The sequence below is a fragment of the Lissotriton helveticus genome, chromosome 1_1 (genome assembly GCF_964261635.1).
Source record: "Lissotriton helveticus chromosome 1_1, aLisHel1.1, whole genome shotgun sequence".
Classification (NCBI taxonomy): Eukaryota; Metazoa; Chordata; class Amphibia; order Caudata; family Salamandridae; genus Lissotriton; species Lissotriton helveticus.
Window position 1 is genome coordinate 1,748,960,650 of NC_136057.1, and position 21,675 is coordinate 1,748,982,324.

The window sequence follows — 21,675 nt, forward strand, 5'->3', positions numbered from 1 at the left end:
GAATGTAAATAGCCGAAGGATATAACTTATCTAGTCAGAAGGATTGTAAAGAAACTATGCTCTAGGGAAGGGAGAAACACAAGAAGAGGAAGGAAAGCCATTGAATAGGAAGCAAGTGAATGAGATTGACAAGAATGACAACCAATGATAATCAATGGGCTGATCCAGATCCCAATATAAGCATTGGAACTGTGGTCTATCAACAACAAACAGATACAACTATTTGTGTGCAAGACCAAACAAGCATTGAAAATGCAATAGGTCTCGCAATAGAAGAGTTTAACTTTTTTCGTTTTGCAAATGGATGAGTGGCGTTGCGTGGATGAGTGGCGTTGCGTGGATGAGTGGCGTTGCGTGGATGAGTGGCGTTGCGTGGATTAGTGGCGTTGCGTGTGTGAGTGGCGTTGCGTGTGTGAGTGGCGTTGCGTGTGTGAGTGGCGTTGCGTGTGTGAGTGGCGTTGCGTGTGTGAGTGGCGTTGCGTGTGTGAGTGGCGTTGCGTGTGTGAGTGCCGTTGCGTGTGTGAGTGGCGTTGCGTCGATGAGTGGCGTTGCGTGTGTGAGTGGCGTTGCGTGTGTGAGTGGCGTTGCGTGTGTGAGTGGCGTTGCGTGTGTGAGTGGCGTTGCGTGTGTGAGTGGCGTTGCGTGTGTGAGTGGCGTTGCGTGTGTGAGTGGCGTTGCGTGTGTGAGTGGCGTTGCGTGTGTGAGTGGCGTTGCGTGTGTGAGTGGCGTTGCATGTGTGAGTGGCGTTGCGTCGATGAGTGGCGTTGCGTGGATGAGTGGCGTTGCGTGGATGAGTGGCGTTGCGTGGATGAGTGGCGTTGCGTGTGTGAGTGGCGTTGCGTGTGTGAGTGGCGTTGCGTGGATGAGTGGCGTTGCGTGTGTGAGTGGCGTTGCGTGTGTGAGTGGCGTTGCGTGTGTGAGTGGCGTTGCGTGTGTGAGTGGCGTTGCGTGTGTGAGTGGCGTTGCGTGTGTGAGTGGCGTTGCGTGTGTGAGTGGCGTTGCGTGGATGAGTGGGGTTGCGTGGATGAGTGGGGATGAGTTGCGTGTGTGAGTGGCGTTGCGTGTGTGAGTGGCGTTGCGTGTGTGAGTGGCGTTGCGTGTGTGAGTGGCATTGGGTGTGTGACTGTGCTGCCTGTGGCGAGTGCAAACTACAATCAATTGGCACAGAATAAAATAATATTTTTAAAACATGATTTTATTATGCCAAATCACCTATCCACAGCAATGTGGCCGTGCAACAAAATCTGCAATGCAGAAACTGTGATGGATGAATCACAGCTGCAGACTGGGGTTTGAACAGAGCGCCAAGACGGCAAGGAATTGGTGATCCCGCTGTATAAATATATAACAACATAATATAACACTACAGCAAACACTACACGAAACCATGGAAGGTGTCTGTCAAATCCAGGCATTTCTAGCACAAAAGTGAAGTGTATAAAAAGAGTGTGAAGATTTCCTTTGTACCCCTAACAACTCGCTGCTGATTTGTGAAATATCTTTTGGGGGAGAAAAAAAAACTGACGTTAAGTCGTCATTGACCTAAATCAGCAATGTCATGAATTAGACGAAGTGGCTTGATTGAAGAGATTACATTAAAATGCTTAACTTCCCTCAAATTGTCATCTTGTTATTTGTTTTCCAAGACAAGTCTTTCTATGAATGATGTGATGAATGATGTGACGCAACTGTGAATTGAACTGGCACTAGGGAGTTATTGCCTGATGACAGGACCCTTTGTTAGGTGTTGTGTATACTTCCCAGCAAGCGGGAGGGCCGCCCCGACCCGTTCGTAAAAGCGCTTTATAATGTAAACATATTTACTGCTCCTGAGGCGCCAGCGCATTTGACAAACAGAAGTTCTGGGCGTCTTTAATGTGAATTTGGACCCGGTCCACCGGGGCGGGGAGGCGGGGGGAGGGATGTTAGTAGCAGCTGAACTTTCAAAAATGCAAAACGTGTCTTTCTGCGTATGGCATGCGCCTGGAAACGGGCGTCGCGGCGTGTATTTAGGCGCAGGGGTCGTGTCAGTGTCCTGAGAGGGGCTGAAATGAACTGGGCTATCTATGTCCACATTGGGAGACCACGGAGCCGGATGGTCCCTAATCCCGCCTTCAGCGCCTAGAGGCTGGCCTAAAATAACAACAAGCGCTATACAACCACCAAAATAATGATTTAAAAAAAAAAAAAAAAAAGCTAACCTCTGGAAGTCTGTGCCATGGCAGGCGAGGGTCCCTGTGAATTATTTTCATGCTGCAAAACAGGCCTACTATTCTGGTGACAGGATGACGCAATGTCCCCCGGACAGGCACGGGTTGCACAAGTGCGCGTGCAGCGGAAGTTGTGTTGTTTCTGTGGTTGTGCAGGGATCCTCTGCCCGCGAGGTTACCAGGAAGGACGTATTTATTCATTCACATTTTTGGAAAGGAAGTGCTGCGCCCCAGGGGGTGTGAGTGGAGGTCACAAACGCCACGGGTTGTTCGACCACAGGCTACAAAAGTTTTTTTTCTTTCTCTAAATAGCGTTTGCTTCCAAAGTGTATTTTTGCTTTATTGAACTGTAAAAGCCAAACTATTTGAATTTAAAAAAGAACTGTAAATACCACGTTAATATTACCTGCCTGTGTGCCTCACATCTATCTCAGAAGGATGGATGAAAGGCGGAGCAGGCCCTACTGATGGTACACATCTGTGACCAGCAAGTTTAACGCAAGTCTTAATAAATGTTGCATCAATCAATCCTATTAAACTTGGAAGCTCTTTGCTTTATGATGTCGTCACCGCGAGGCTTTTCAGACTTGCTTATGGCTGATTCCCACATTTTAAGTTTTACTGAAAAGCAGAATGTGTTTACGAGTCCGGACCACAAGATGGTTAAATAATGGACAACAAATGAAGCCACAACAGTTAAATCAGCAAAACTACTAGAACATGTAAATGAAGGGTTTCCAACTTTAAATGCATTACTTTGCTTTTACAGTATGAATAAAATATGTTTTCACGTTTTTTGAATATTTTCACATGCAACGAACGAGTGTGAAAGCGGGATGTAATTAGGGGGGAGGAGAAGTCTGGGCAGGCAGGATGACTCAGGGGAGGGGGCTGAGCGGGGCAGAGCGGCATGTGGGTGTGAAGAAGCCGGGCCTTTGAAGTGAAGCTAAGCTTCACTTCAAAGGTGTCGGAGGAATGCGGGCGGCTGTGCACGCGCTTTTAAGCTCAATGCACATGCGCATTGAGCTTAAAAGTCACGGGCACTGCAAGGAATCGCCACGATTCCTTGCAGTGTGGATAAAGAGTGGATAACTCGCAATACTCTCGCCTTGCTCGATGCGCATGCGCATCGACAGGCGAGACCTAAAAATAGGCTGGATGTGATAGCAGTCACCAGCACATTGACAACTAAAATCGGACGCGTGAAAATCCAAGGTCTGGTGACCGGGTCAAACAAGGTTGATGCTCATATAAAAAATATATACGTTTCAGCTCTTTTGCTGTTCACCCAAGTTGCCAAGTGCACTGCCTGCACCGTGCTCTCAGCAACAGACAGCAGTCTGTTGATCGAACAGCTAGGCTTTCCTGAGGGGGACAGCAGTGTTGCAGGAGGCCATGGGCCCATGTGCAATCAAGGAAAACTACTCCTTGGACTGTTGTTGGGGTAGTAAAATACAGCAATTACCAGAGTTCAATGGCCCACAGCTGCACCTGCTGCACCAATAGTACCTATGCTCCTGGATGGAGGCCAATTACATGTGAAGTAAAGGGCAGGGCGAGGGTGGGATGCCAGGTATGAGATTCATGACTGCAGCAGCCACGCAAGAGGTGCTCTTTCACCTCAGCAAGTTCTATAGAGCAGGAACAACCTCTCTTGCAAAGCAATAATAGCCAGCATTACAGTGCATTCACAACCTCTTCTGTAACGCAATTACGGACCCCGCTACTGTGCATTAACGGCCACTTCTGTAAAGCAATGCCAACAGTTTCTACCATGCACTAAACATCCTCTTATGTAACAGTTTCTTCCATATAGCAATCAAAGCCCCTATGTCAGAGCATTAGCAGAGAGGTGTGCAAAGTTGCACCTCCTCCACTCTTAACGGCCCGCTATAGTCTCACATCTCCCTTAGGCGACCTTACCTCCTCCGCTATTAGGCATTACACCCTCCTGCCTCACCATTATTGGATGATGTTGCACCCTGCTGCTGCTTGGATGTGTCATCCATGACACCCTATGAAAGCCTATACCCTCCTTGGGAGGCCTTCCACCCTATTCTCCAGCATCCTTGCACCTTCCTCTCTAGCCACCAACCAGGTAAGGCCTTACACCGTCTTGTCTCACCATCCCTGTAAGTTCTAATATCTTCCCATCTTACCAGCTCGAAAAGGACTTCCTCTTGTGGAACTCCTGGATGCTCCGGTTGACCGCCATCTTCTTCAGGTATGACGGCGAAGTGCACGGGAAGAAGATGGGGGAAGTCGGTGGCCGGTTCTGGCCCATCTTGGGTGTCCGCGACTGGCGCGCTGCAGGTGAGGTGGGGAGGAAGGTCTCGTCCTCCCGGCTCTGCAGTGAGGCGAGCTCAGGAATGCTGGGGAGACTGGGCATGCTCTTAACCTTCTCACGAGCCATGGTAGACAGTAGCCCAATGGCAGATGGCAAGATGAGCGTGAGGTTGTAACTGGCAACTTATACTCTGATGTCGAGCACCAAATCACCAACAAAAACTCAAAAAACTCACTGCAGACCCTCTGACTGAGTGGGGGTTCAAGGAGTAAATGTGGTCCACATGCCACAGATTCGATTTCTTCGGTCTCCGAATCAAAGGAGTAAGAAAGAAGGGCTGAGGAAGGCAAGGAAGAGCCTCTGCTTACGTTCTCATGTCAGTCTGGGGTCAGCATAAGCGCGTGGTCTGATGGCACGAGCTGCTTGACCTGGGGCCCTCCGCTCTCGCGCTCAGGAATCCAAAACGACGTGGTCTGATGGCACGAGCTGCTCCACCTGGGCCCTCCGCTCTCGCGCTCAGGAACCCTCAATGACGTGGTCTGGTGGCACGAGCTGCTCCACCTGGGCCCTCCGCTCTCGCGCTCAGGAATCCAAAATGACGTGGTCTGATGGCACGAGCTGCTTGCCCTGGGCCCTCCGCTCTCGCGCTCAGGAATCCAAAATGACGTGGTCTGATGGCACGAGCTGCTCCACCTGGGCCCTCCGCTCTCGCGCTCAGGAATCCTCAATGACGTGGTCTGATGGCACGAGCTGCTCCACCGGGGCCCTCCGCTCTCGCGCTCAGAAATCCTCAGTGACGTAATTGCGGCGGTGAGAACCTCAGTTCCGCACCGAGGGCTCGTGGCAGAGCCATCCGGACCACTGCAGCGTCGACAGCCAGCAAGGACGGACGCACGTATGGGACTCGAAGTGCTGGCAAACTTTAAGAATAAAGACACTCCCACCAGAGGCACAACCCAGCCCGGGCCCTAGGGCCCTGGAACGCCCACACACACTAGGACCCTCTGCTGCGCCACCATCCCTCACGGCCTGAGAATGCAAACGTCAAACCAGTGGTGCGGTCAGGGAAGAAGAGTAAGTTCTCTATCAGGCCAAAGCTAAAACATTTCGACAACTGCTGAGGAACTGCCTTGGTCACCGCTCAAGTCTGTGAGTAAGAGGCGTGCACGAACGCAGAAAAAAAGGCTGCTTGAGCCAGACTTCCTCTGCTTAGTGCAGGCGCTTGCGAAAGCGCAGAGATCATAAACTCTTAGGAAACCGTCACCGATAAGAGTGTCTCACGCTGGGCTCGAGGAGGCGGGGAGGCCTGGGGCATGCTAAGCTAAGAGTTTTGCTACTGTGAACAAGCCTAATGGCGCGCCCTGCACTTCATTGCTGTTTCCTCACCGGGATGCGCCCTTTGGTCTTTTGGAATTGACAGATCTCATGGCAACAGGGGAACAAACGCCCTTTGGGCCTAGCTCACGTTTTGCACCTGTCTGCTCCCCAGATAGCAGAAGGCAGCGGCCATTTTGACCGCACCAAAGTGCCAACCAGCAGGCGGTGAGTACAAACTCTTGTTGGGCCTTCATATTTTGCACCTGTGAACTCCTGAGGCAGCAGAAGGCAGCAGCTGGCTTAGACTGTACCAAAGGGTCTACCAGGTGCGGTGGCGAGCACAAACTCCATTTGGCTCTAGCTCTCAATTTTCACTTGTGAGCTCATTAAGCAACAGAAAGCATAGCCCACTTACACCGTGCCAAATTGCCTAGCAGGAACACTCTTTGCGAACCGGCTCACAGTTTCAATCTGCGAGGTCACGTGGCTGCAAAACATAGGAGTTCTGCTTACAGCTTGGCAAACAACTGTGCCACACCTGTGAACTCATAGTGCTGCAGAACGAAGCAGCCCTCTTAGAGCAGGCTAACCCCTCTGTCGAAAGCATCAATGAGGAGGGATGAAAGGCACGAGCCCCTTTGGAACCAAGCCACGTTTTACACCTGCAGGGTCCAGAAGCTGCCGAATGCAGAGTACCACTTAGCTCATGTTTACAAACACTCGTTGCTCTCTCATAGGATGAAAGGTGCGCATAAGCATCCCCTATCGGGACTGGCCTAAATGTGAAACCTGCGAGCTGCCAAGGCTGTAGAGTGCAGCTGCTCTGTTGCTTGTCCAACACCTTCCCTGGTGAGTCTATCAGGGGGGATGCGGAAACAACACAGTTAAGACTCACATTTTAGTTCAATGAGCTCCACAAGCTGCAGAGCGCAGCAGCCTACTTGTTGGAGCGTGGCCAGCAAAGACAGTGCATCATATGAAGCCTGTGTGTCTCCCGCTGTTTACACCTTGATCCAGTGCTTAATTTGTAAAATATTAAGTGCCGGGACTCTGCCCAGGGGGCCACTGCAGCTTGCACCACCCATCGCCCTTGTCATCGCTGCCAAAACAACTGTTAGCCATCTCTATCACATGTAAATGCAACAGTTCTGATTATTCCAGGTCCCCAAAGCTAAAGGAATGGCTGGGGAGGCAGGTATTAGCAATTTTAAGGTATAATGTATTCATAAACAACCATTGTTCTGCTCATCTGTAAATTAGATGAGCAGCGCCACCATGTGGTAGACTGTTCTAAGTATGGTGTTGACAATTAGATGCTGGTGCCGAGCACTGGAAACCAATTAAGTGCTGGTGCTGAGCACCAGAAAGCACTGGCTCAAATTAAGCACTGCCTTGATCCCAGAGAACATCTTACACACAGTGTATGGTCATAGTTTTTAGGAATCCATCATTACTACTGTTCACTCCTTACTCAAACGCAGCTTATGATGTGACGTCCACTGTTATCCCTCCATTCTTAGTGTTATTGACTCTGTACACACTGCTATTTCCAGTCTATCTTTACCCCATGGGTAGCAGTGCTTGTTTATACACTGGTTAATTGTCTCACCTCTTATCTTACTACTTCAGTTATGTTATTAGAGTACTCAGTTATCTTTGGCCCTTGATGTTACTTTTTCTATTTCTTTAACTAATCACATTACTGATGTATCTGACCTATGAATTTCAAGGGCCACCACCAGTGGCCTGCAGTGCTATCTAAAAAAACCCAACTAAATACAGTAAATACAAAGGTACAACCTCGAGCATTATCCCAGCTCCCTCAGTCCCACTCCCTCTGTGCATATATATCCTGCTTTACACACAGATGCGGCTCTGTCCACGGTGCTGCTGAGTCAAATAGGGGAAATGTGTAGGTTTCTAAACACTAGAGCCCCTCAAGCAAGCATAACATTGGTCTCACCCAAAAATGCTTGGCATGCGAGTGCAAGGACAGACAGAACCCTTTCATCTTGCCTGGTGATACCCTGTTTACGTTTTGTGCTAGGTCGTGGCAGCTTAATAAGGGGCTCACCCCCCAACTCAAAATATAAAATCATACACCCTCGCTTTCTGTAAACCTCCCCTGGTTGTCCATTTTAAAAGTTGGCAACAAAACCGTGGAGATACCGTAGACAACCACATGTCCAGCTGTGCATACTAACTGAGACACCCGCAAATACTACTGTAGCCCATTTCCAAGACTTCACATTTTTGTCTCTTAAGGGAAGTGAGGCATAGACTAATGAGGTAGTTTGTTCAGGATCACACAAAAAGATAAAGATGAGATTACATTCACACTAAGTAGCACAGGTATGGCATGACTTTGGTCCTTCAGGTGATAGGGCTCTCAAGACACACCAACGAGGCCCAACACAACTGAAATGTGTCTCAAATGGCTTGAAATCCTTTTGGAGCAGATATGGAAGCCGATTCCAGCTTGGCCACCCCTTTTAGGGCAAATCCAACTCTGCTTTGCCTGCAGTTGGTATTGTCAGGAAGATCAAAAGAACTTAGGAGTGGAACGCTCTCTAAAGTGTTCACCAGTAGCACAAACACATTCAAGGAATTCACACGCCTCCTTCATTTTTTTCCAGGTGTTTTCAACTTGTTACCTGGTGTCAGGAGTTGGTCAGTTTAGACTCGTCTGCTGGTCCAGCCAGTGCTGGAATAAAAGGAGACCCAGCGGCAGGCATGATCTGGCAGCCATTACTGAGATGGGTCGGGACCCCCGGACGTCCTACAATTTAACACAGGGACACATGCCAGTCTTATGCTGACCAGTTTGTGGTCAGTGGATCACAGCTGCAACATACCACCTTGACACAGACAATGCGTAAACAAAGTCAATCAGGCTTTACTTCACGTGCTGCTTAGAGACAAACTGACATTTGGAAGTGGCTTTTGGCTTTCAGATGGTCTGTTTGTTAAGCCGCGTAGGTCTGGGCATACTCTAAAAATGCCAGGCACATCTACCGATGTGTGTGGAATTATGTCACTAGCTAATAAGTGATTATTTTCACCCAAGGGAACCAGTTTAACAAACCTTACAGTAATGAAAGACCAAAAACACCTCCAAGCTTCAAAACATCTGCCTTGCCGGTTACATTCAGTGACGTGCAGCTCTTTGATGTGAGTGCATAACAAAATGAGCTCCATTACATTTCCAGGGTTGTAACTTGTGATCTGCAGGTAACACAAGGATGTCTTTAACAAATGTATTAACAAACTAAGCTATCTTACCACAAATACAAATATCAGCTCTGAGTAGACAGCATTTCTACAGCAAGTGCACTAACACCAGGGTTATCCTACCATAATTAAACACTGCACCTAGCACGTTACAGAAAGATCTCTGCAGCAAGTGCATTTGCCCTCTAAGCTGTCTTAAAAGGCAGTCTGTTTGTGACCAATGAAGAAGGCTAGAACAGTTTTACTGCAACATTTGCCTTGTTTACAATTTCTTAGGGGGCACATTTTGTATACGCTGACTGCTCCTCAAGAGATTGTTCTTCATAACCTCATGACTTCACCCCCTTGCTGTCCCGCCCATTGACACTCAGTTAGTAGTTTTCTGGAGTTAATTTACTCAATTTCCAGCACTGGGTACAGCGGACAGAGCACATGCACTGACTTTGTTTCAAAGAGTACTGGGCCTTGTCCGTATGGCCACAATACTTACAACAATTTGTAGTAGTTGAGGCTTGGATGTAAGGCAGTTCTCGAGTTACCTTTATGACCCACAACCACAGATGTCTCTGTAGTGTCTTGCAGAAGCCATGTCAATCAAATTTCTTGCATGCTACTAGAACAGGTGACATCGCGAGATATGAGATCACGGGCCACAGCGTGAAACTTTATTTTGTTAACTGGTTCACATCGGCCATTTTGGTTTCCTGTTCCATGAAGATTGGGAGATATCTAACTTTGGGGCCAGAGCTTCTGGAAAGCCAGTAGGAGAGTGCAAAAGTCAGTTTAGGGAAACCCATAGCTGCAAAAGCTTGAGGAGCAGTAACATAGCAAGTTTGGAAACCAAGAGACGATAAGAGAAAACCAGACACATCAGGAATCTGGCACACAGTGCTTAATTTGTAAAAAAAAGTTAAGAGCCCGGGCCCACCTCGGAAGGCCACTGCAGCCTGCACCACCCATACCCTGCAGGCATCAGTCGTACCATAACACCTAACCATTGCACTCCTACAATTGTGACAATTCAGGCTATTTTCGGCCCCAACAGTTATAATATTGGCATGAGGCCGGGGGAGGTATTATTCATTTTCAATGTATTTTGACTTAATAAACACGGTTGTTGTGCTCATCTCAGATTTAAAAAGACAGTGCCACCATGTTGATGGGCTGTCACAAAAACCGGTGCTGGCAATTAAGTGCCGGTGCCAAGCACCGGAAATCCCTGGCACAATTTATGGAACGCGATCGCAGTCCAGCTCTGACAAGCACCCTCCTTCCTCCTCTTCACCACTCTTTTCACACAGAGGCTTGTTGTATCCAAGTATCTATCAAGTCACCACCCCCCTGCACTACCTAGCATGTTAGAATCCGTTCTCCCGGATATCCGCCCCAACTTTCAGCTCCTCCCCCTCATTTGTACGTCACTCTGTTCCTTTGTAGTTAGGTTTTATACTCTGTCAACCCCATATATATAAGAATCTGAAACAGCAGCCAACAAAGGGCAGCATATGTATCCTTGCAGCATCGAACTCCTGGGGGTATTATTACAAATCTCTTCTCTTTAAGGTTCAAGTGACTGTCAGTGTTTCTAAACAGGCATTGCATGCAGCCTGGCACTGGGTCAATAGCGGATATTGATACCCAATAGGCTCAACGATGGCCAGCCTCATTTCAGACATATAGGATAACTATGGGAATGATGGACTCTTAGGTTTGATGGTCCTGATTCGCAAAGCTATTTGCCCGCGTTAGTCGAACATAGACATGCAACTGGCTCAATTTACAAGCGCATGCTATTAACAAATGGTGCATTAGCTGCATTTACCTACGAGCAATATTAAGCCAAGATTGAGTAATAATGTGTCTGAGTTAATTCTGCTCTCAGGTGACATGCTCCTTAGATCCACCTTTGTGAGCGCCCTACTCTCAGAGCTGTGGAATGCTGCTCTCAGGATGGGAAGTGGGTGTTCCTTATGGAGCTCACCTTGGAAAATCTGTGAAAAATCTCAAGCTCACAAGTTTGTATACTCAGGTTTGTTTCTGACCCATTCTCACTGTCGAAATGGTCAAAGGTTTATGACCACCACGTGGGAAAGAGAACGAAACATTCTACAAAATTAGTCGGGTGTATAGAAAAGGATTTCTCAACTGGGAAAGTAATTTTCCCTGTGGAAATAAAAATTGTAAAATAATGAATGCCTTTGCACAAATGTGATGACTTTTCCCCATGCGTAATTGTGTATCGTGTCCAATGGCGGAAATGTCTCCCTATGCTTCCAGTTCCATGTTCAGAAAAGTCTTCCAAAACAATTTATGTACTGGTATTTATGTAGCACAAACCTAGCTAGGAATCAGCAGAATGCTGTAAATTACTTGTGGGGATGGGAGACACCTACAAGATTGTGTACCTAAAGAGGAATTACATCAGTTCAAATCAAATATTAACTTTTTAGGCCCAGGTGGGCTTATTTACAAGCCCCTTCCGCTGCTGGTATGTCGCTTTTAAAATGGTAAAAAGTGACGTACCTGCGGCACAAGAGAATTGTAAATATGCCCCAGGGAGTTAAAGTGATTTGCCCAGAATTGTGTAATGTTGAATCAAGCTTCAAGGCCAGGATTAGAACCTGGGTACCGAGGTTTCAAAGCCAGCAGAACTAGCACTAGAGCACATCTACTCCTAGTCTGCCATACTTGCCTGAATGTCGTTCCTTATGCAAGTTATTGCATTCATAGTCTCCCTATGGACCATGCTCTAATGGCGCGTTGTTTGGTCAGTTACTTACCTGAAGCACAAATCTGCTTTTTTTGTATTATTATTAAAAATAATTGTAAAAATTGTATACGAATAGATAAAACTTGGCAGACAAACATTTGATTCAGCTGTCATTATCAAAATTACAAAATATTTCTGTAGAAAACACCTTTGGCAAACCACAGATACACTACCAGCGGGGAAGAGGCGAAGACGGTTTCTTGGAGAACTACGAGGGACGCACCTTGAGGCAAGTGTGACCACAGGGGTCCGTCCAATCCCCCCTTCCGATAGGGCATCCCAACCCCTGACTAGGGGTTTCAAGGCAAACCCTACATTTTAGTAGAGATTGACGAAGGTCATCCTACTTGGTGGACACATCTTAGTCCCAAGAGACTAGATAGGAGCCTTTATATCTCGTCCTGATGAATGCCATGGACCCTCTGGGCCGACAAAGCAGAAACATGTTGATGACATGGATGGGGTACTAAACCCCCTGGTCTCCACACTTTAGTTTTAATATTAAGGAAACACCTAACAAAGATATTATATTTGGCGTTTACATACATTTATTAAAATCTCACTTTTTCACGAGGCCCCTGCCCCCCCACTTAGTTCTTATAAGTTCCTCCTTGTCTTCAGGTGAAGGCCCGCTCTCTACCAAACGCAGTTTCTAAAGAGCGAGGACTGCCAATGATGAAGCATGACACCAGCTGGTGTGTGAGGATAGTCCTTCACTTTTTTGAGATGCCTAGCACGCCACATAAGGAAGCATAGTGCACCTAGTTTCAGTTTTAGAATCAGACATTAATTCAGGGTAGTTTATTTTGTGTGTACATGTCTCACTTGGAGGCCAGCTCACCCTGAACACCCCGTAGCCTATAGTTCCCTCCTCTAGCAAGCACTAGGGTTTTGTGTGTGTATATAAACCACAGATATGCCCTGGTGCAGCTGTACACAAGCTCTCACTGGGTAACTGCCTGTGGGCTGTGAGAGATGTTGTCTGTGCACCTCCTGGAAAGGTCTGTGAGCCCCAGAGAGGCACTGTCTGACTGGCTCTAGTAGGTGGACGGTGTCTGAGGAGGTACTTCTTGGAAGCTGCTTCTGAAGATGAAAGTCTTAGCTAGCTATGCTGCAGTCCCATTTCCTGCAAATCTTTGTTCTTATTGAAACAGTTAAACTTTGGAAAATTTAAGACAAGTATGTGAGAGGGAGAGGATGAGGCATGATGGCTAGAGGGCCCTTAAAGTAGGAGAACCAGGTTCGATCCTGGCGGAAGGCTAAACATCCTGTGATTCTGGGCAACTCACTTAATCTCCCGGTACCGAAAAATTAATGTGTCTGTCTGTAATGCAACTGGTGCTAATGTAAAGCACGCCGATTCCTTCAGGTGGAGTTCTCACTATATAAAACTGATTAAAAAAATCCAGCTTGTGGACTATGCGACGGGTGGTGAAGGGGAAACCTAATGGAGGCAGAGAAGCATGGATTGAACGTCAGGACATCAGAGCCACCCTGGGGTCATCGTTTGAATGCATGGAGATGAAAGAAAATGGGCCTCTTTAAAGAACAGCAATAATTGAACATTAAACAACAAGTGTCATCAGATGTCTCATCCACCCTCCTCTTCCTTCTCTCACCTCATTTGGACTGTGAGAGAATCAGGTTTCCAGTGGTAGACAGAGCTGGTCTTTGTTCAGATAGTGCCCGGGGCGTAATCAATTTGGCGCCCACTACCCCTTATCCGGTTTTATTTTCTACCTATTGAAAGTTTCATAGTATGTGGAAGGTGAGGTGGGGACATTAAAAAGTGGCATTAAAAAAGAACAAACAAAAAGTAGACTAAGGTACCAGCAGCCTTCAGAAAAGGTGAATTAAACCCACTTTTCTTTGGAGGCAGCTCCAACGCCCTCTGGAGGTTGGCACCCTGGGTGTGAACACAGCTTTCACATGCTAAAGGCCGGCCCTGATGGTGGAACGGCCACTGATGACACCATCAAACAAAACCCTTGCAGCAGATACAACTCAAGCCGATGTTGCATCGGAAGAGCCTCACCCAATTTAAGGCATCTCAGCGAGTCCATTCCTGTCATCGTCCTCCCTTTCAGTGTCCACCATGTAAACCAAGGCAGTTCCAAACAAAACTGTCCACACATGGTAATAGAAAAACACCAGCAGATGGAGAACATTGTGTATGTTATCCATGAGGGTGGATTCCCACCTTTTGAACTTATCTTCAGGGATAACATTAAGTGATGAAAGGTCCTCCGTTTTTTGCGTAGTGAAACTGCCGGCACTTTTTATCCCCTCCTCCCCTAGTAGATCCAGCTAGGAATTCAGGAGCCATTTCAGGGGAAAAATGTGTCCTGAAATGTTGTACCCCATGAAACTGCAGACACATTAGGTGGGGCGATCCCTTCCGTGCTAGTGTGGTAGAGGGGATGTTCAAAAAAATGTAACGCAGTTTGGTCATCGAACTCTCCCTGATCCCTTAAGACTTGTAGAAACGCTAGGACTGAGACACATCCGCTTCTGCTTTGCAGCCCTGTCACACAATTAATCCCATTTTAAATTGAAAATAATTAAAAGTTGTTTTTCTTAAATTACATGATAAGTAATCTTTGTTCACCCTGAGAAGAAAAATGGATTAAGGAGAAGCCACTGTTCTCGGTTGTCCCTGGGCCTTAAGCAGCCCTATGAGGCGCTCACACATCCAAGATGGCCGCCGGTGTTTTGTTAGATGCCAGCTGCGATTGGCTGAGAGCATTTTCTTGGCTTATAATGACTTTGTTGCACTGCTCTTTGACAGATAAGCCCTCTTTCCGGGGGGACTGAGATAGGGAGATGAGCTGGAGGGGTTTATACTCTTGTGTCGAGGAAGAAAGCTATCTTCAAGAAATGTAAGTGGTTTCTGAACTCTGTGGGACCATTGATTCCCGCCAGAGGAAGGTCGTGAAAAGAATATTAACCACATAATGCTCGACATTATTAAAGTCAATGCGCCTGGGAATTTCAAATTTAAATCTGCCTTTCAAAATGTACCAATAAACAGAGGTCAAATTGCATATGTGTTTGCTGCCTGTCTTGATTTATTTTTCCTTTTTCTTTGACTTTTTCAGGAGGCTTTTAGACAACGAAAAGAAATATACTCCTCTGTGGCAATATAGTTTCTTTGCCCTCTGTACATTCAGTACAAAGTTGTAATTTGCTTTGAATGCCATGCAGAAATGGATATGACTCGCGCGCCACAGCTGAACCAAACAGTCCTTCATCAGTCACCGCTTTGAAGAGGTAGGAGAAAAAGGAACATTCATTACATTTTAAGAGTCAACATGGGCCGACATATGTCAGCATACACTCTGCAACAAGTCACATTGACAGAAGCAACCTGCTCTTTTTGAGCTCCAAATCTGCTGACATTAGTGCCAGATACCAGAGAGAGCGCACATTAGTTCATTTCGTTAGAACAGATTATTGTGAAATAAACATCAATTTTTGCTATCTTTCAGATGAGTAGGTATTTTTTACCATGTCAACATTAATTAATTTTGAGGATTTTTAGACAGTGAAAAAATCAACCTACTCAGGGGAGTAGAAGAATTCCGTAATAAATGTTAATCAAAGGCACAGCTGAGACTTTTTTCTAAACTCTGTAAAATTACAAGAAATACATCTGGGACTCCAAAAGGATGCATTGAGGATAAAAGAATACAAACATTGGCAAAGCCAATAGGTTTTGTCCATGCAACAGCTATTGGCTTTTGCCAATGTTTTTTAGCCAGTTGTACACCAGGCTGCTGTTCAGCATGGCTAAAAGTTAGTGGCAATGAGGAGAGACAGGTGTGGAGTGTCGTCGGTGGAATGGCGAAGAGTGGAGTAGAGTATTGTAGAGTGGAGTGGCAAAGTGTTGTGTATTGGTGTGGTATAGTGTGGAGTCGCATACAGTGCTATACACTGGAGTGGCACTGAGTAGAGTAAACTGGTTTAGAGTTCCTTGACGTAGAGTGTTGCAGAGTATAGTGGCATAGAGTGCAGTTGTGGCATACACATGTTGTTGTGTGCTAGAAAAAACTATTTTCTACCCACAGTATCCAGCAAGATACTTTGAAGTCAATAAAGAAAAGTAAACAAGCACCCTCAGGAAGACAGCACCTGACATTTGACCTCGGTCTTTGAATCACAGCAAAAGTGACAAGATAAGAGCTAGATTTAAAGGCCTGTTTACAGAAAGGGAGTTCTTGGAAGAATACAGTAAACACTGTTTAGGCAACAGGAGGGATGAACTGAACCTGGAGATCCCAAAGCAAACAAAGCCAGCAAAAAAGAAAGCCAGAAAATGTGAGTTACAAACCACAAGCCAATGGTAATCAACACGAAGGAATGCATTCCTAGGTAAACTTTCTGAAATCCCCAAGATGTCTTTAGCAAGCCAGACAGCTTGTCTGGTAGGCTGCTACCTAAAAAGGGGTAGATGAAAGGAAAGTGTGAATAGCAGAAACGTTTTTTAAATAAGATTTGACGATCTGAAGAAACGGTGAGGAATGAACAAGCATTCTGCAGCACACATAGAGGAGTAGGCCTCCCAGGATTAGTTTTGGACAGGAAGGTATGCCTTCCTGCATGCAACACAGGAACCCTTGCCGGGTGCCTGCATTGGTGATAGGCTGCCAAAAGGATGCCTGCACAGGGGAAAGGACAGGAATGTTCTGTATTGCCTTAAATATGGGGCATTCCTTCCCTTTCCCTGTCACACAGTGCAGAAAGGTGACTTGATGCGCTGCACTGCATCACCTTCTCATAAATTAGCCCCTTAGTGTGTGCTGTGCCTAAGCATTGTCATTGAAATTGCGTGCCAGACTGGTGGTTTACTGGGTAGTGGTTCTTTCTGAGCAGGAATAGCAGATTAACCCTATAATTTTAAGCAAAACAACTCACAGTTGCGATAGTGCCTGTCCTGGTACTACGAGTATGTGACTCCCTCAACCCAGGCAGATTTCATGTTTTTGGAAATTACTAGACCCACCAGAAAGAGGCACTGTCTGCACTACACCTCTTAACCCATCCTCTTCCAGGGCATCCGTGCCTCGCCTCTCATCTACTCTCCAGCATCCGCACCCCAGCACCATATAACGTCTGAAATATACACATTAGCGTCCGAGGTCTCTTCATTAGCCTGAGCCTGGTTTGCGAAGGATTTTTGACATCCAACAGGGCTTGATATCTTCAGCTTCCCCCGCGCCTGCCTCCTCCTCTCTCGCGGGAGCACTGTTCGTTTGCTCGAATTAAAAATCAGCGATAACTCATCCGAATACGGCGCGGTGCTGCCTTTTGGGGCCTCTCTTCTTTTGTTCCAAGCCTTGGCTGTCTTCATACTATTATCTTCATAAGAATGGCTCAGAGGCAGCAAGCAAGTCACATGGGGCTTAAACAGGAGGAGAGGATGCTGGGTATTACAGAAGCTATGTTGGGGCTTTTCCTGTCTATTCACATTCCACGGCTGGTACGTTCAGAATCTCAGCTATTTTAATTTCAATAAATGTTTTACCAATGGGATAGGTTTTTCACCAGACTACAGTGACCAATGGTGTAATGGGCAGTGCTTAGTTAAAAAAATGTGGCAGGGTCCAAGGTCTTCCATTGAAATTGGCACTGCTCACATATCCTGCCACGGCTACCAAGTACCAGCACCAGCATTCATTGCTAATCATCACACTAAAATAAGAGTCCAATTTCGAAAACTTCCAGGTTACCCCAAACTTTAGGGAAGATGTGGAAACTCTAGTTCTATACGTTTTAGGTCAAGCCTGGGCAGCACATGCGCTGCTCTGCGAGGAATGCTGTATTGGGGTATGGACTTGAAGCCCCGTGCACTCTCGCCCATATTTGTCATTGTCTTGTGTCATTGTCCTTCATAAATGCTGGCTTCTGATTCATTAATAGGTTTGTTAGTCCCTCCTTAGTACCGCCTTGTCTTCATTTATAACCTCACAGGAGGTCTTGCCTTTTTACTTCAGTTGTTACACGGTATGTCTTATTTACTCTATAAGCATTACTTTCTTTAATGGTTTCTCCTATTGCAGGCACTACATGCTTTTCTGCAACATTCATCACACTTTCACAAGGCGCTTTTACAAAAAAAAGCCACCCATACCGCACTTTCACTTTAATAGTGGCCGTGGACCTTTCATTAACACGGCTCGTCTAAAGAAAGGGGCGTGGCCTCTATTAACATGTAAGCAGCAGGCATGGGGTGCTTGTAAATAACAAGCATTTACAATCCAATAGGTCTTGCATTTTCGAAACTTTGACCTATTGGTATTGTAAATGACAATGCCTTTTATTATGCAGGTTTTCAAACACAAATAAAAGGCATTGTCATTTACAATGCCATTAGCTCAAATTCTCGCAATTGCTAGACGTATTGCATTGCAAATGCTTGTTTGGTATATTGATTGGTAAAACGTTCCACTGATATATATAGCTCAAAAATAGTCAGAGATCACCATCTGGTGGTGAAGTCTTAGAAATAAGTGCTATTGTTTAGAAATAAGTACTGGTGCTGAGTACTGGTGCCGAGCACACGATAACACTATCTAAGCACTGGTGAACGATGCACTGTATTGAAATATTTGTATAGCACTTGCTACCACTGTGTCTGACTCCACTCCCCCCACCTAAAAAAAGTTACAGACTATGTAAGGCACTGAAGCGATTGCCCGTATGGACAGCATGCTATGCCATGTAGAGTGTGTGGTTGGTAGGGAAACAGCCATTACACCGCAGCTGTTTCCCTGCATATACTTAACCACGCATGCGTTACAACGCATGCACCATCGCCACGCACAGCCTTTACTACGAATGCATTTACAAGGTATTACATTGTAAAGCTATGTGTGAAAAAGGTATGTGTGTGGTAAGGGTGGTTTATTTACATTATAGAGGAAACGGACCCTTCCGCTTCCTCTCTATGGTGTGCGTCGCGTCTCAGAAGAGCTGGAGAGGTGACGTCGTGGAGAGGTACGGGGGATATTAGATGAGTTTGTTTAAATGTATGTATTTTAATACAAATATGTTTGTGAGTTTATTTTAAGGAGGCGGGAGTTGCACAGGGTTTTGTGCGGAGGGTGGGTCGCTCAGGGGTACAGGGAAGGGGAGGGGTATTTAAACAAAAAAAGGACGGGGTGCAATTGACAGGTCTTAGGACTTGAGTAGGGGAAAACATTTACCACAAATATACCCTTAACATGCATGCTTTTACAACAAAATCAGTTGTAGAGGTATGCATGTTAAAGACATACTTGATGGAAAAGGTTATGCATTGTAATGGCATTTCCGTTGTAACGCATGCGTGGTAAAGGCATGCGTTGCAACAGAATGCATTCTAACATCATACAACTGGTTGGAAGGGTGTTGCCCTTGCTTAGATGCTGTGTAGGAAGTGTTCCCATGCTGTGCATGATAATCACTAGGTGTAATTATCGTGTTTTGAGACACAGCACTTACGGGTGGGACGAATGAAGAGGTATGAGAAATAGACATGCATTTATGGTTAGTCCACTTTGATGGTTACCACATAGGGTCATCTATTCTGAGTTCCTGGGTGGGAGGAGCAACAGACCAAGATCTGCAAGGACAGACTGCATTATGGCCATCCTTTTTGTGAATGTCATTAGATCATGTTAAGGAGGAGCTGTCATAGCCTGTGGTTAGTGTGGGAGCCAAACCCCAATCATTTTCTGAACCACAAAGTCTTGTGCACCATGATTTTTATCATAGGAAGCTCTGTGACCTCTCGCTGATCTAGCGGCAAGAGGCTACCCCCCATCAATAAGGCATTAATTTAGCAGAGTAAAAGTTAGAATAGAAATTGGGAATATTTAATAACTGAGTTCTAAATCAAAATAGGGTTTAAACGTTTTAATATAGAATTATTAATAAAAACAATACAGAGGAATGCATAATTTGCCATGCAGGCCCAAATACTGAACACAGAATCACAAATCATAATAAAAAAATCCCTTTTTAGGCATTTAAATCCCTCTAGATTCTAAAGGACTCATTATGACACCATAACGGTGATGGGACCGACCGCCAGATGTGCATGGTCCCACCGGCCCAATTAGGATGCGCCCGCCATACTGGCGGGCGCATCCTGACCGTTTACCATTGCGGACGGTGCTGCTGGCTGCAGCACAGTCCACAATGGTAAAAGGGCATGCACAGCATTTCCCTGCACCACGTGGCAGGGACCACATGGTGCCTGCCACTTGGTGCAGGGAACTGCAGGTGGGTACCATGGGTACCCCCCAAGTGCGCTCCCCACCCCTCAGGGGGCCTGCAACGGGCCCCCAAAGTCAATCCCCGCCAGCCTTTCCATGGCGGCATCGCTGCCATGGAAAGGCCTTGAACAACCCACATCATAATATGGCTGGCGGTGCCTGCTAGGCACCACCATCATATTACTGCCCAGCTCCGCCCGGCCGGCAATCATAACGATTGCCGAATGGCGGAAAAGCGGAGGACGGACTTCCCGTCCATACCCAAAGCCATCGTAATCTGGCAGTGGGAAAAATATGTTTGATGGTGGAAGGACTGCCACCGCAGGGCTGGCGGTTGCCACCGCCGTCCCTGCGGTGGTGTTCTTTTTACCATCATAATCCCCCCCTAAGTGTTAAACTCATTAAGAGTACTGACAGTATCTTATTGGAGGAAAAGAAAGTCTCAAAATAATTGCACAGAAAATGAGAAGTTGTCCCCGAACCTTCAAAACAGGAGTTTTTATACAAAACTTATGCAGAACAATTAACAAAACTGCAGATTCAGCATGGTATGATCATTGTTAAGTCACATTGGCTAATCCAAGACAGCCTCGTAATTACGGACATTTCTTAAAAGAACCCATTTCTTAAGGTAATATAAATCTTCTGCTTTCTTCCTCAGCAACTGCACTCCGAAGATGTTCAACATAATATGAAATATTTCTCAAACAATAGCTCATAGAATTATGTTCTTCTGCATGCCTGCTTCCAGTGGAAATCCTTCAAAATGATACATCAGGTACATGATAAATAGTTTCATTCACAACCCATGCTTTCTAATTCAATTGCTCTTCTGTGTCATAGCACTCTGTACTCTGCTGAAACTGTGAAGAGAGAGAAAGACCTGCAACGGGTCACTGATTGGGAGGGTGGAGATGACAGGAGAAAGATAGGCGGAACATCTGAAACTGCATCCATTTTAAGTAAATGGAGTCTTGCCCGAAATTGTGGCATAACTTTACTCCATTATTAATCACACTTCAAAACAACATAATCAAGTTCTTTCAAGTGTAACATCATTAGTTCATTTGTTCTGACAATGTGCATCATCAAAATTACGAATTTACACAAATAATTTGTCATCCAAAATTGCACCTCATTAACAGCTGCTACAGTTAGTCAGGACCTTTAAGGGTCGACTATATTAGAGTCCTACGATGGCCAGCAGTGAATAGTAGATCTGCTCAGAAAGGCACTGCATGCTTGTCCAGATGATAGGCAGAGTGGTTAGATTCCATGGACTAAAAAGGTGAGGCCTGTAATGGCTCTGCCCATTTTTAGGTTTCGCCTGTCGAAAGCTGCGCTCCGCGCAGCTTTTCGGCGCAGGCGAAATCTTATGTTAACAGTATGTGGCTTGGTCACCGCCCCTCTGTTCCATTGGCTAGCTCCATAAATGGAGGCTAGCCATTGGAACAGAGATCTGTCCGTCAATTGCGGAGCAGATTCGGGGGCGTTCCCGAGAATTTTAGGCTTTCTGCTCACGTCATGCGGCGGTGGACGGATCTTTTTTTTTTTTCTCGTCCTGTTTTGGTCAGTTTCAAAGTGTCCTTTGCAGGAGTGGGC

General features: G+C 46.2%; 1 protein-coding gene across 2 annotated transcripts in view; it reads right to left on the reverse strand.

The window, feature by feature from the left end:
* The window catches only part of PDE4A (phosphodiesterase 4A), a 974,338-nt gene that overhangs the window by 524,389 nt on the left and 428,274 nt on the right, over positions 1–21,675 (reverse strand). The window contains exon 1 of one of the 2 annotated variants that reach the window (XM_078640014.1): positions 4,370–4,720. The exons of the other annotated variant lie outside the window; for it this stretch is intronic. Coding sequence (XP_078496140.1) covers positions 4,370–4,623 — 254 coding nt within the window. The 5' untranslated portion in view covers positions 4,624–4,720. Of the gene's footprint in view, positions 1–4,369; positions 4,721–21,675 lie in introns of those variants that run through there. 2 annotated transcript variants of the gene reach the window in all.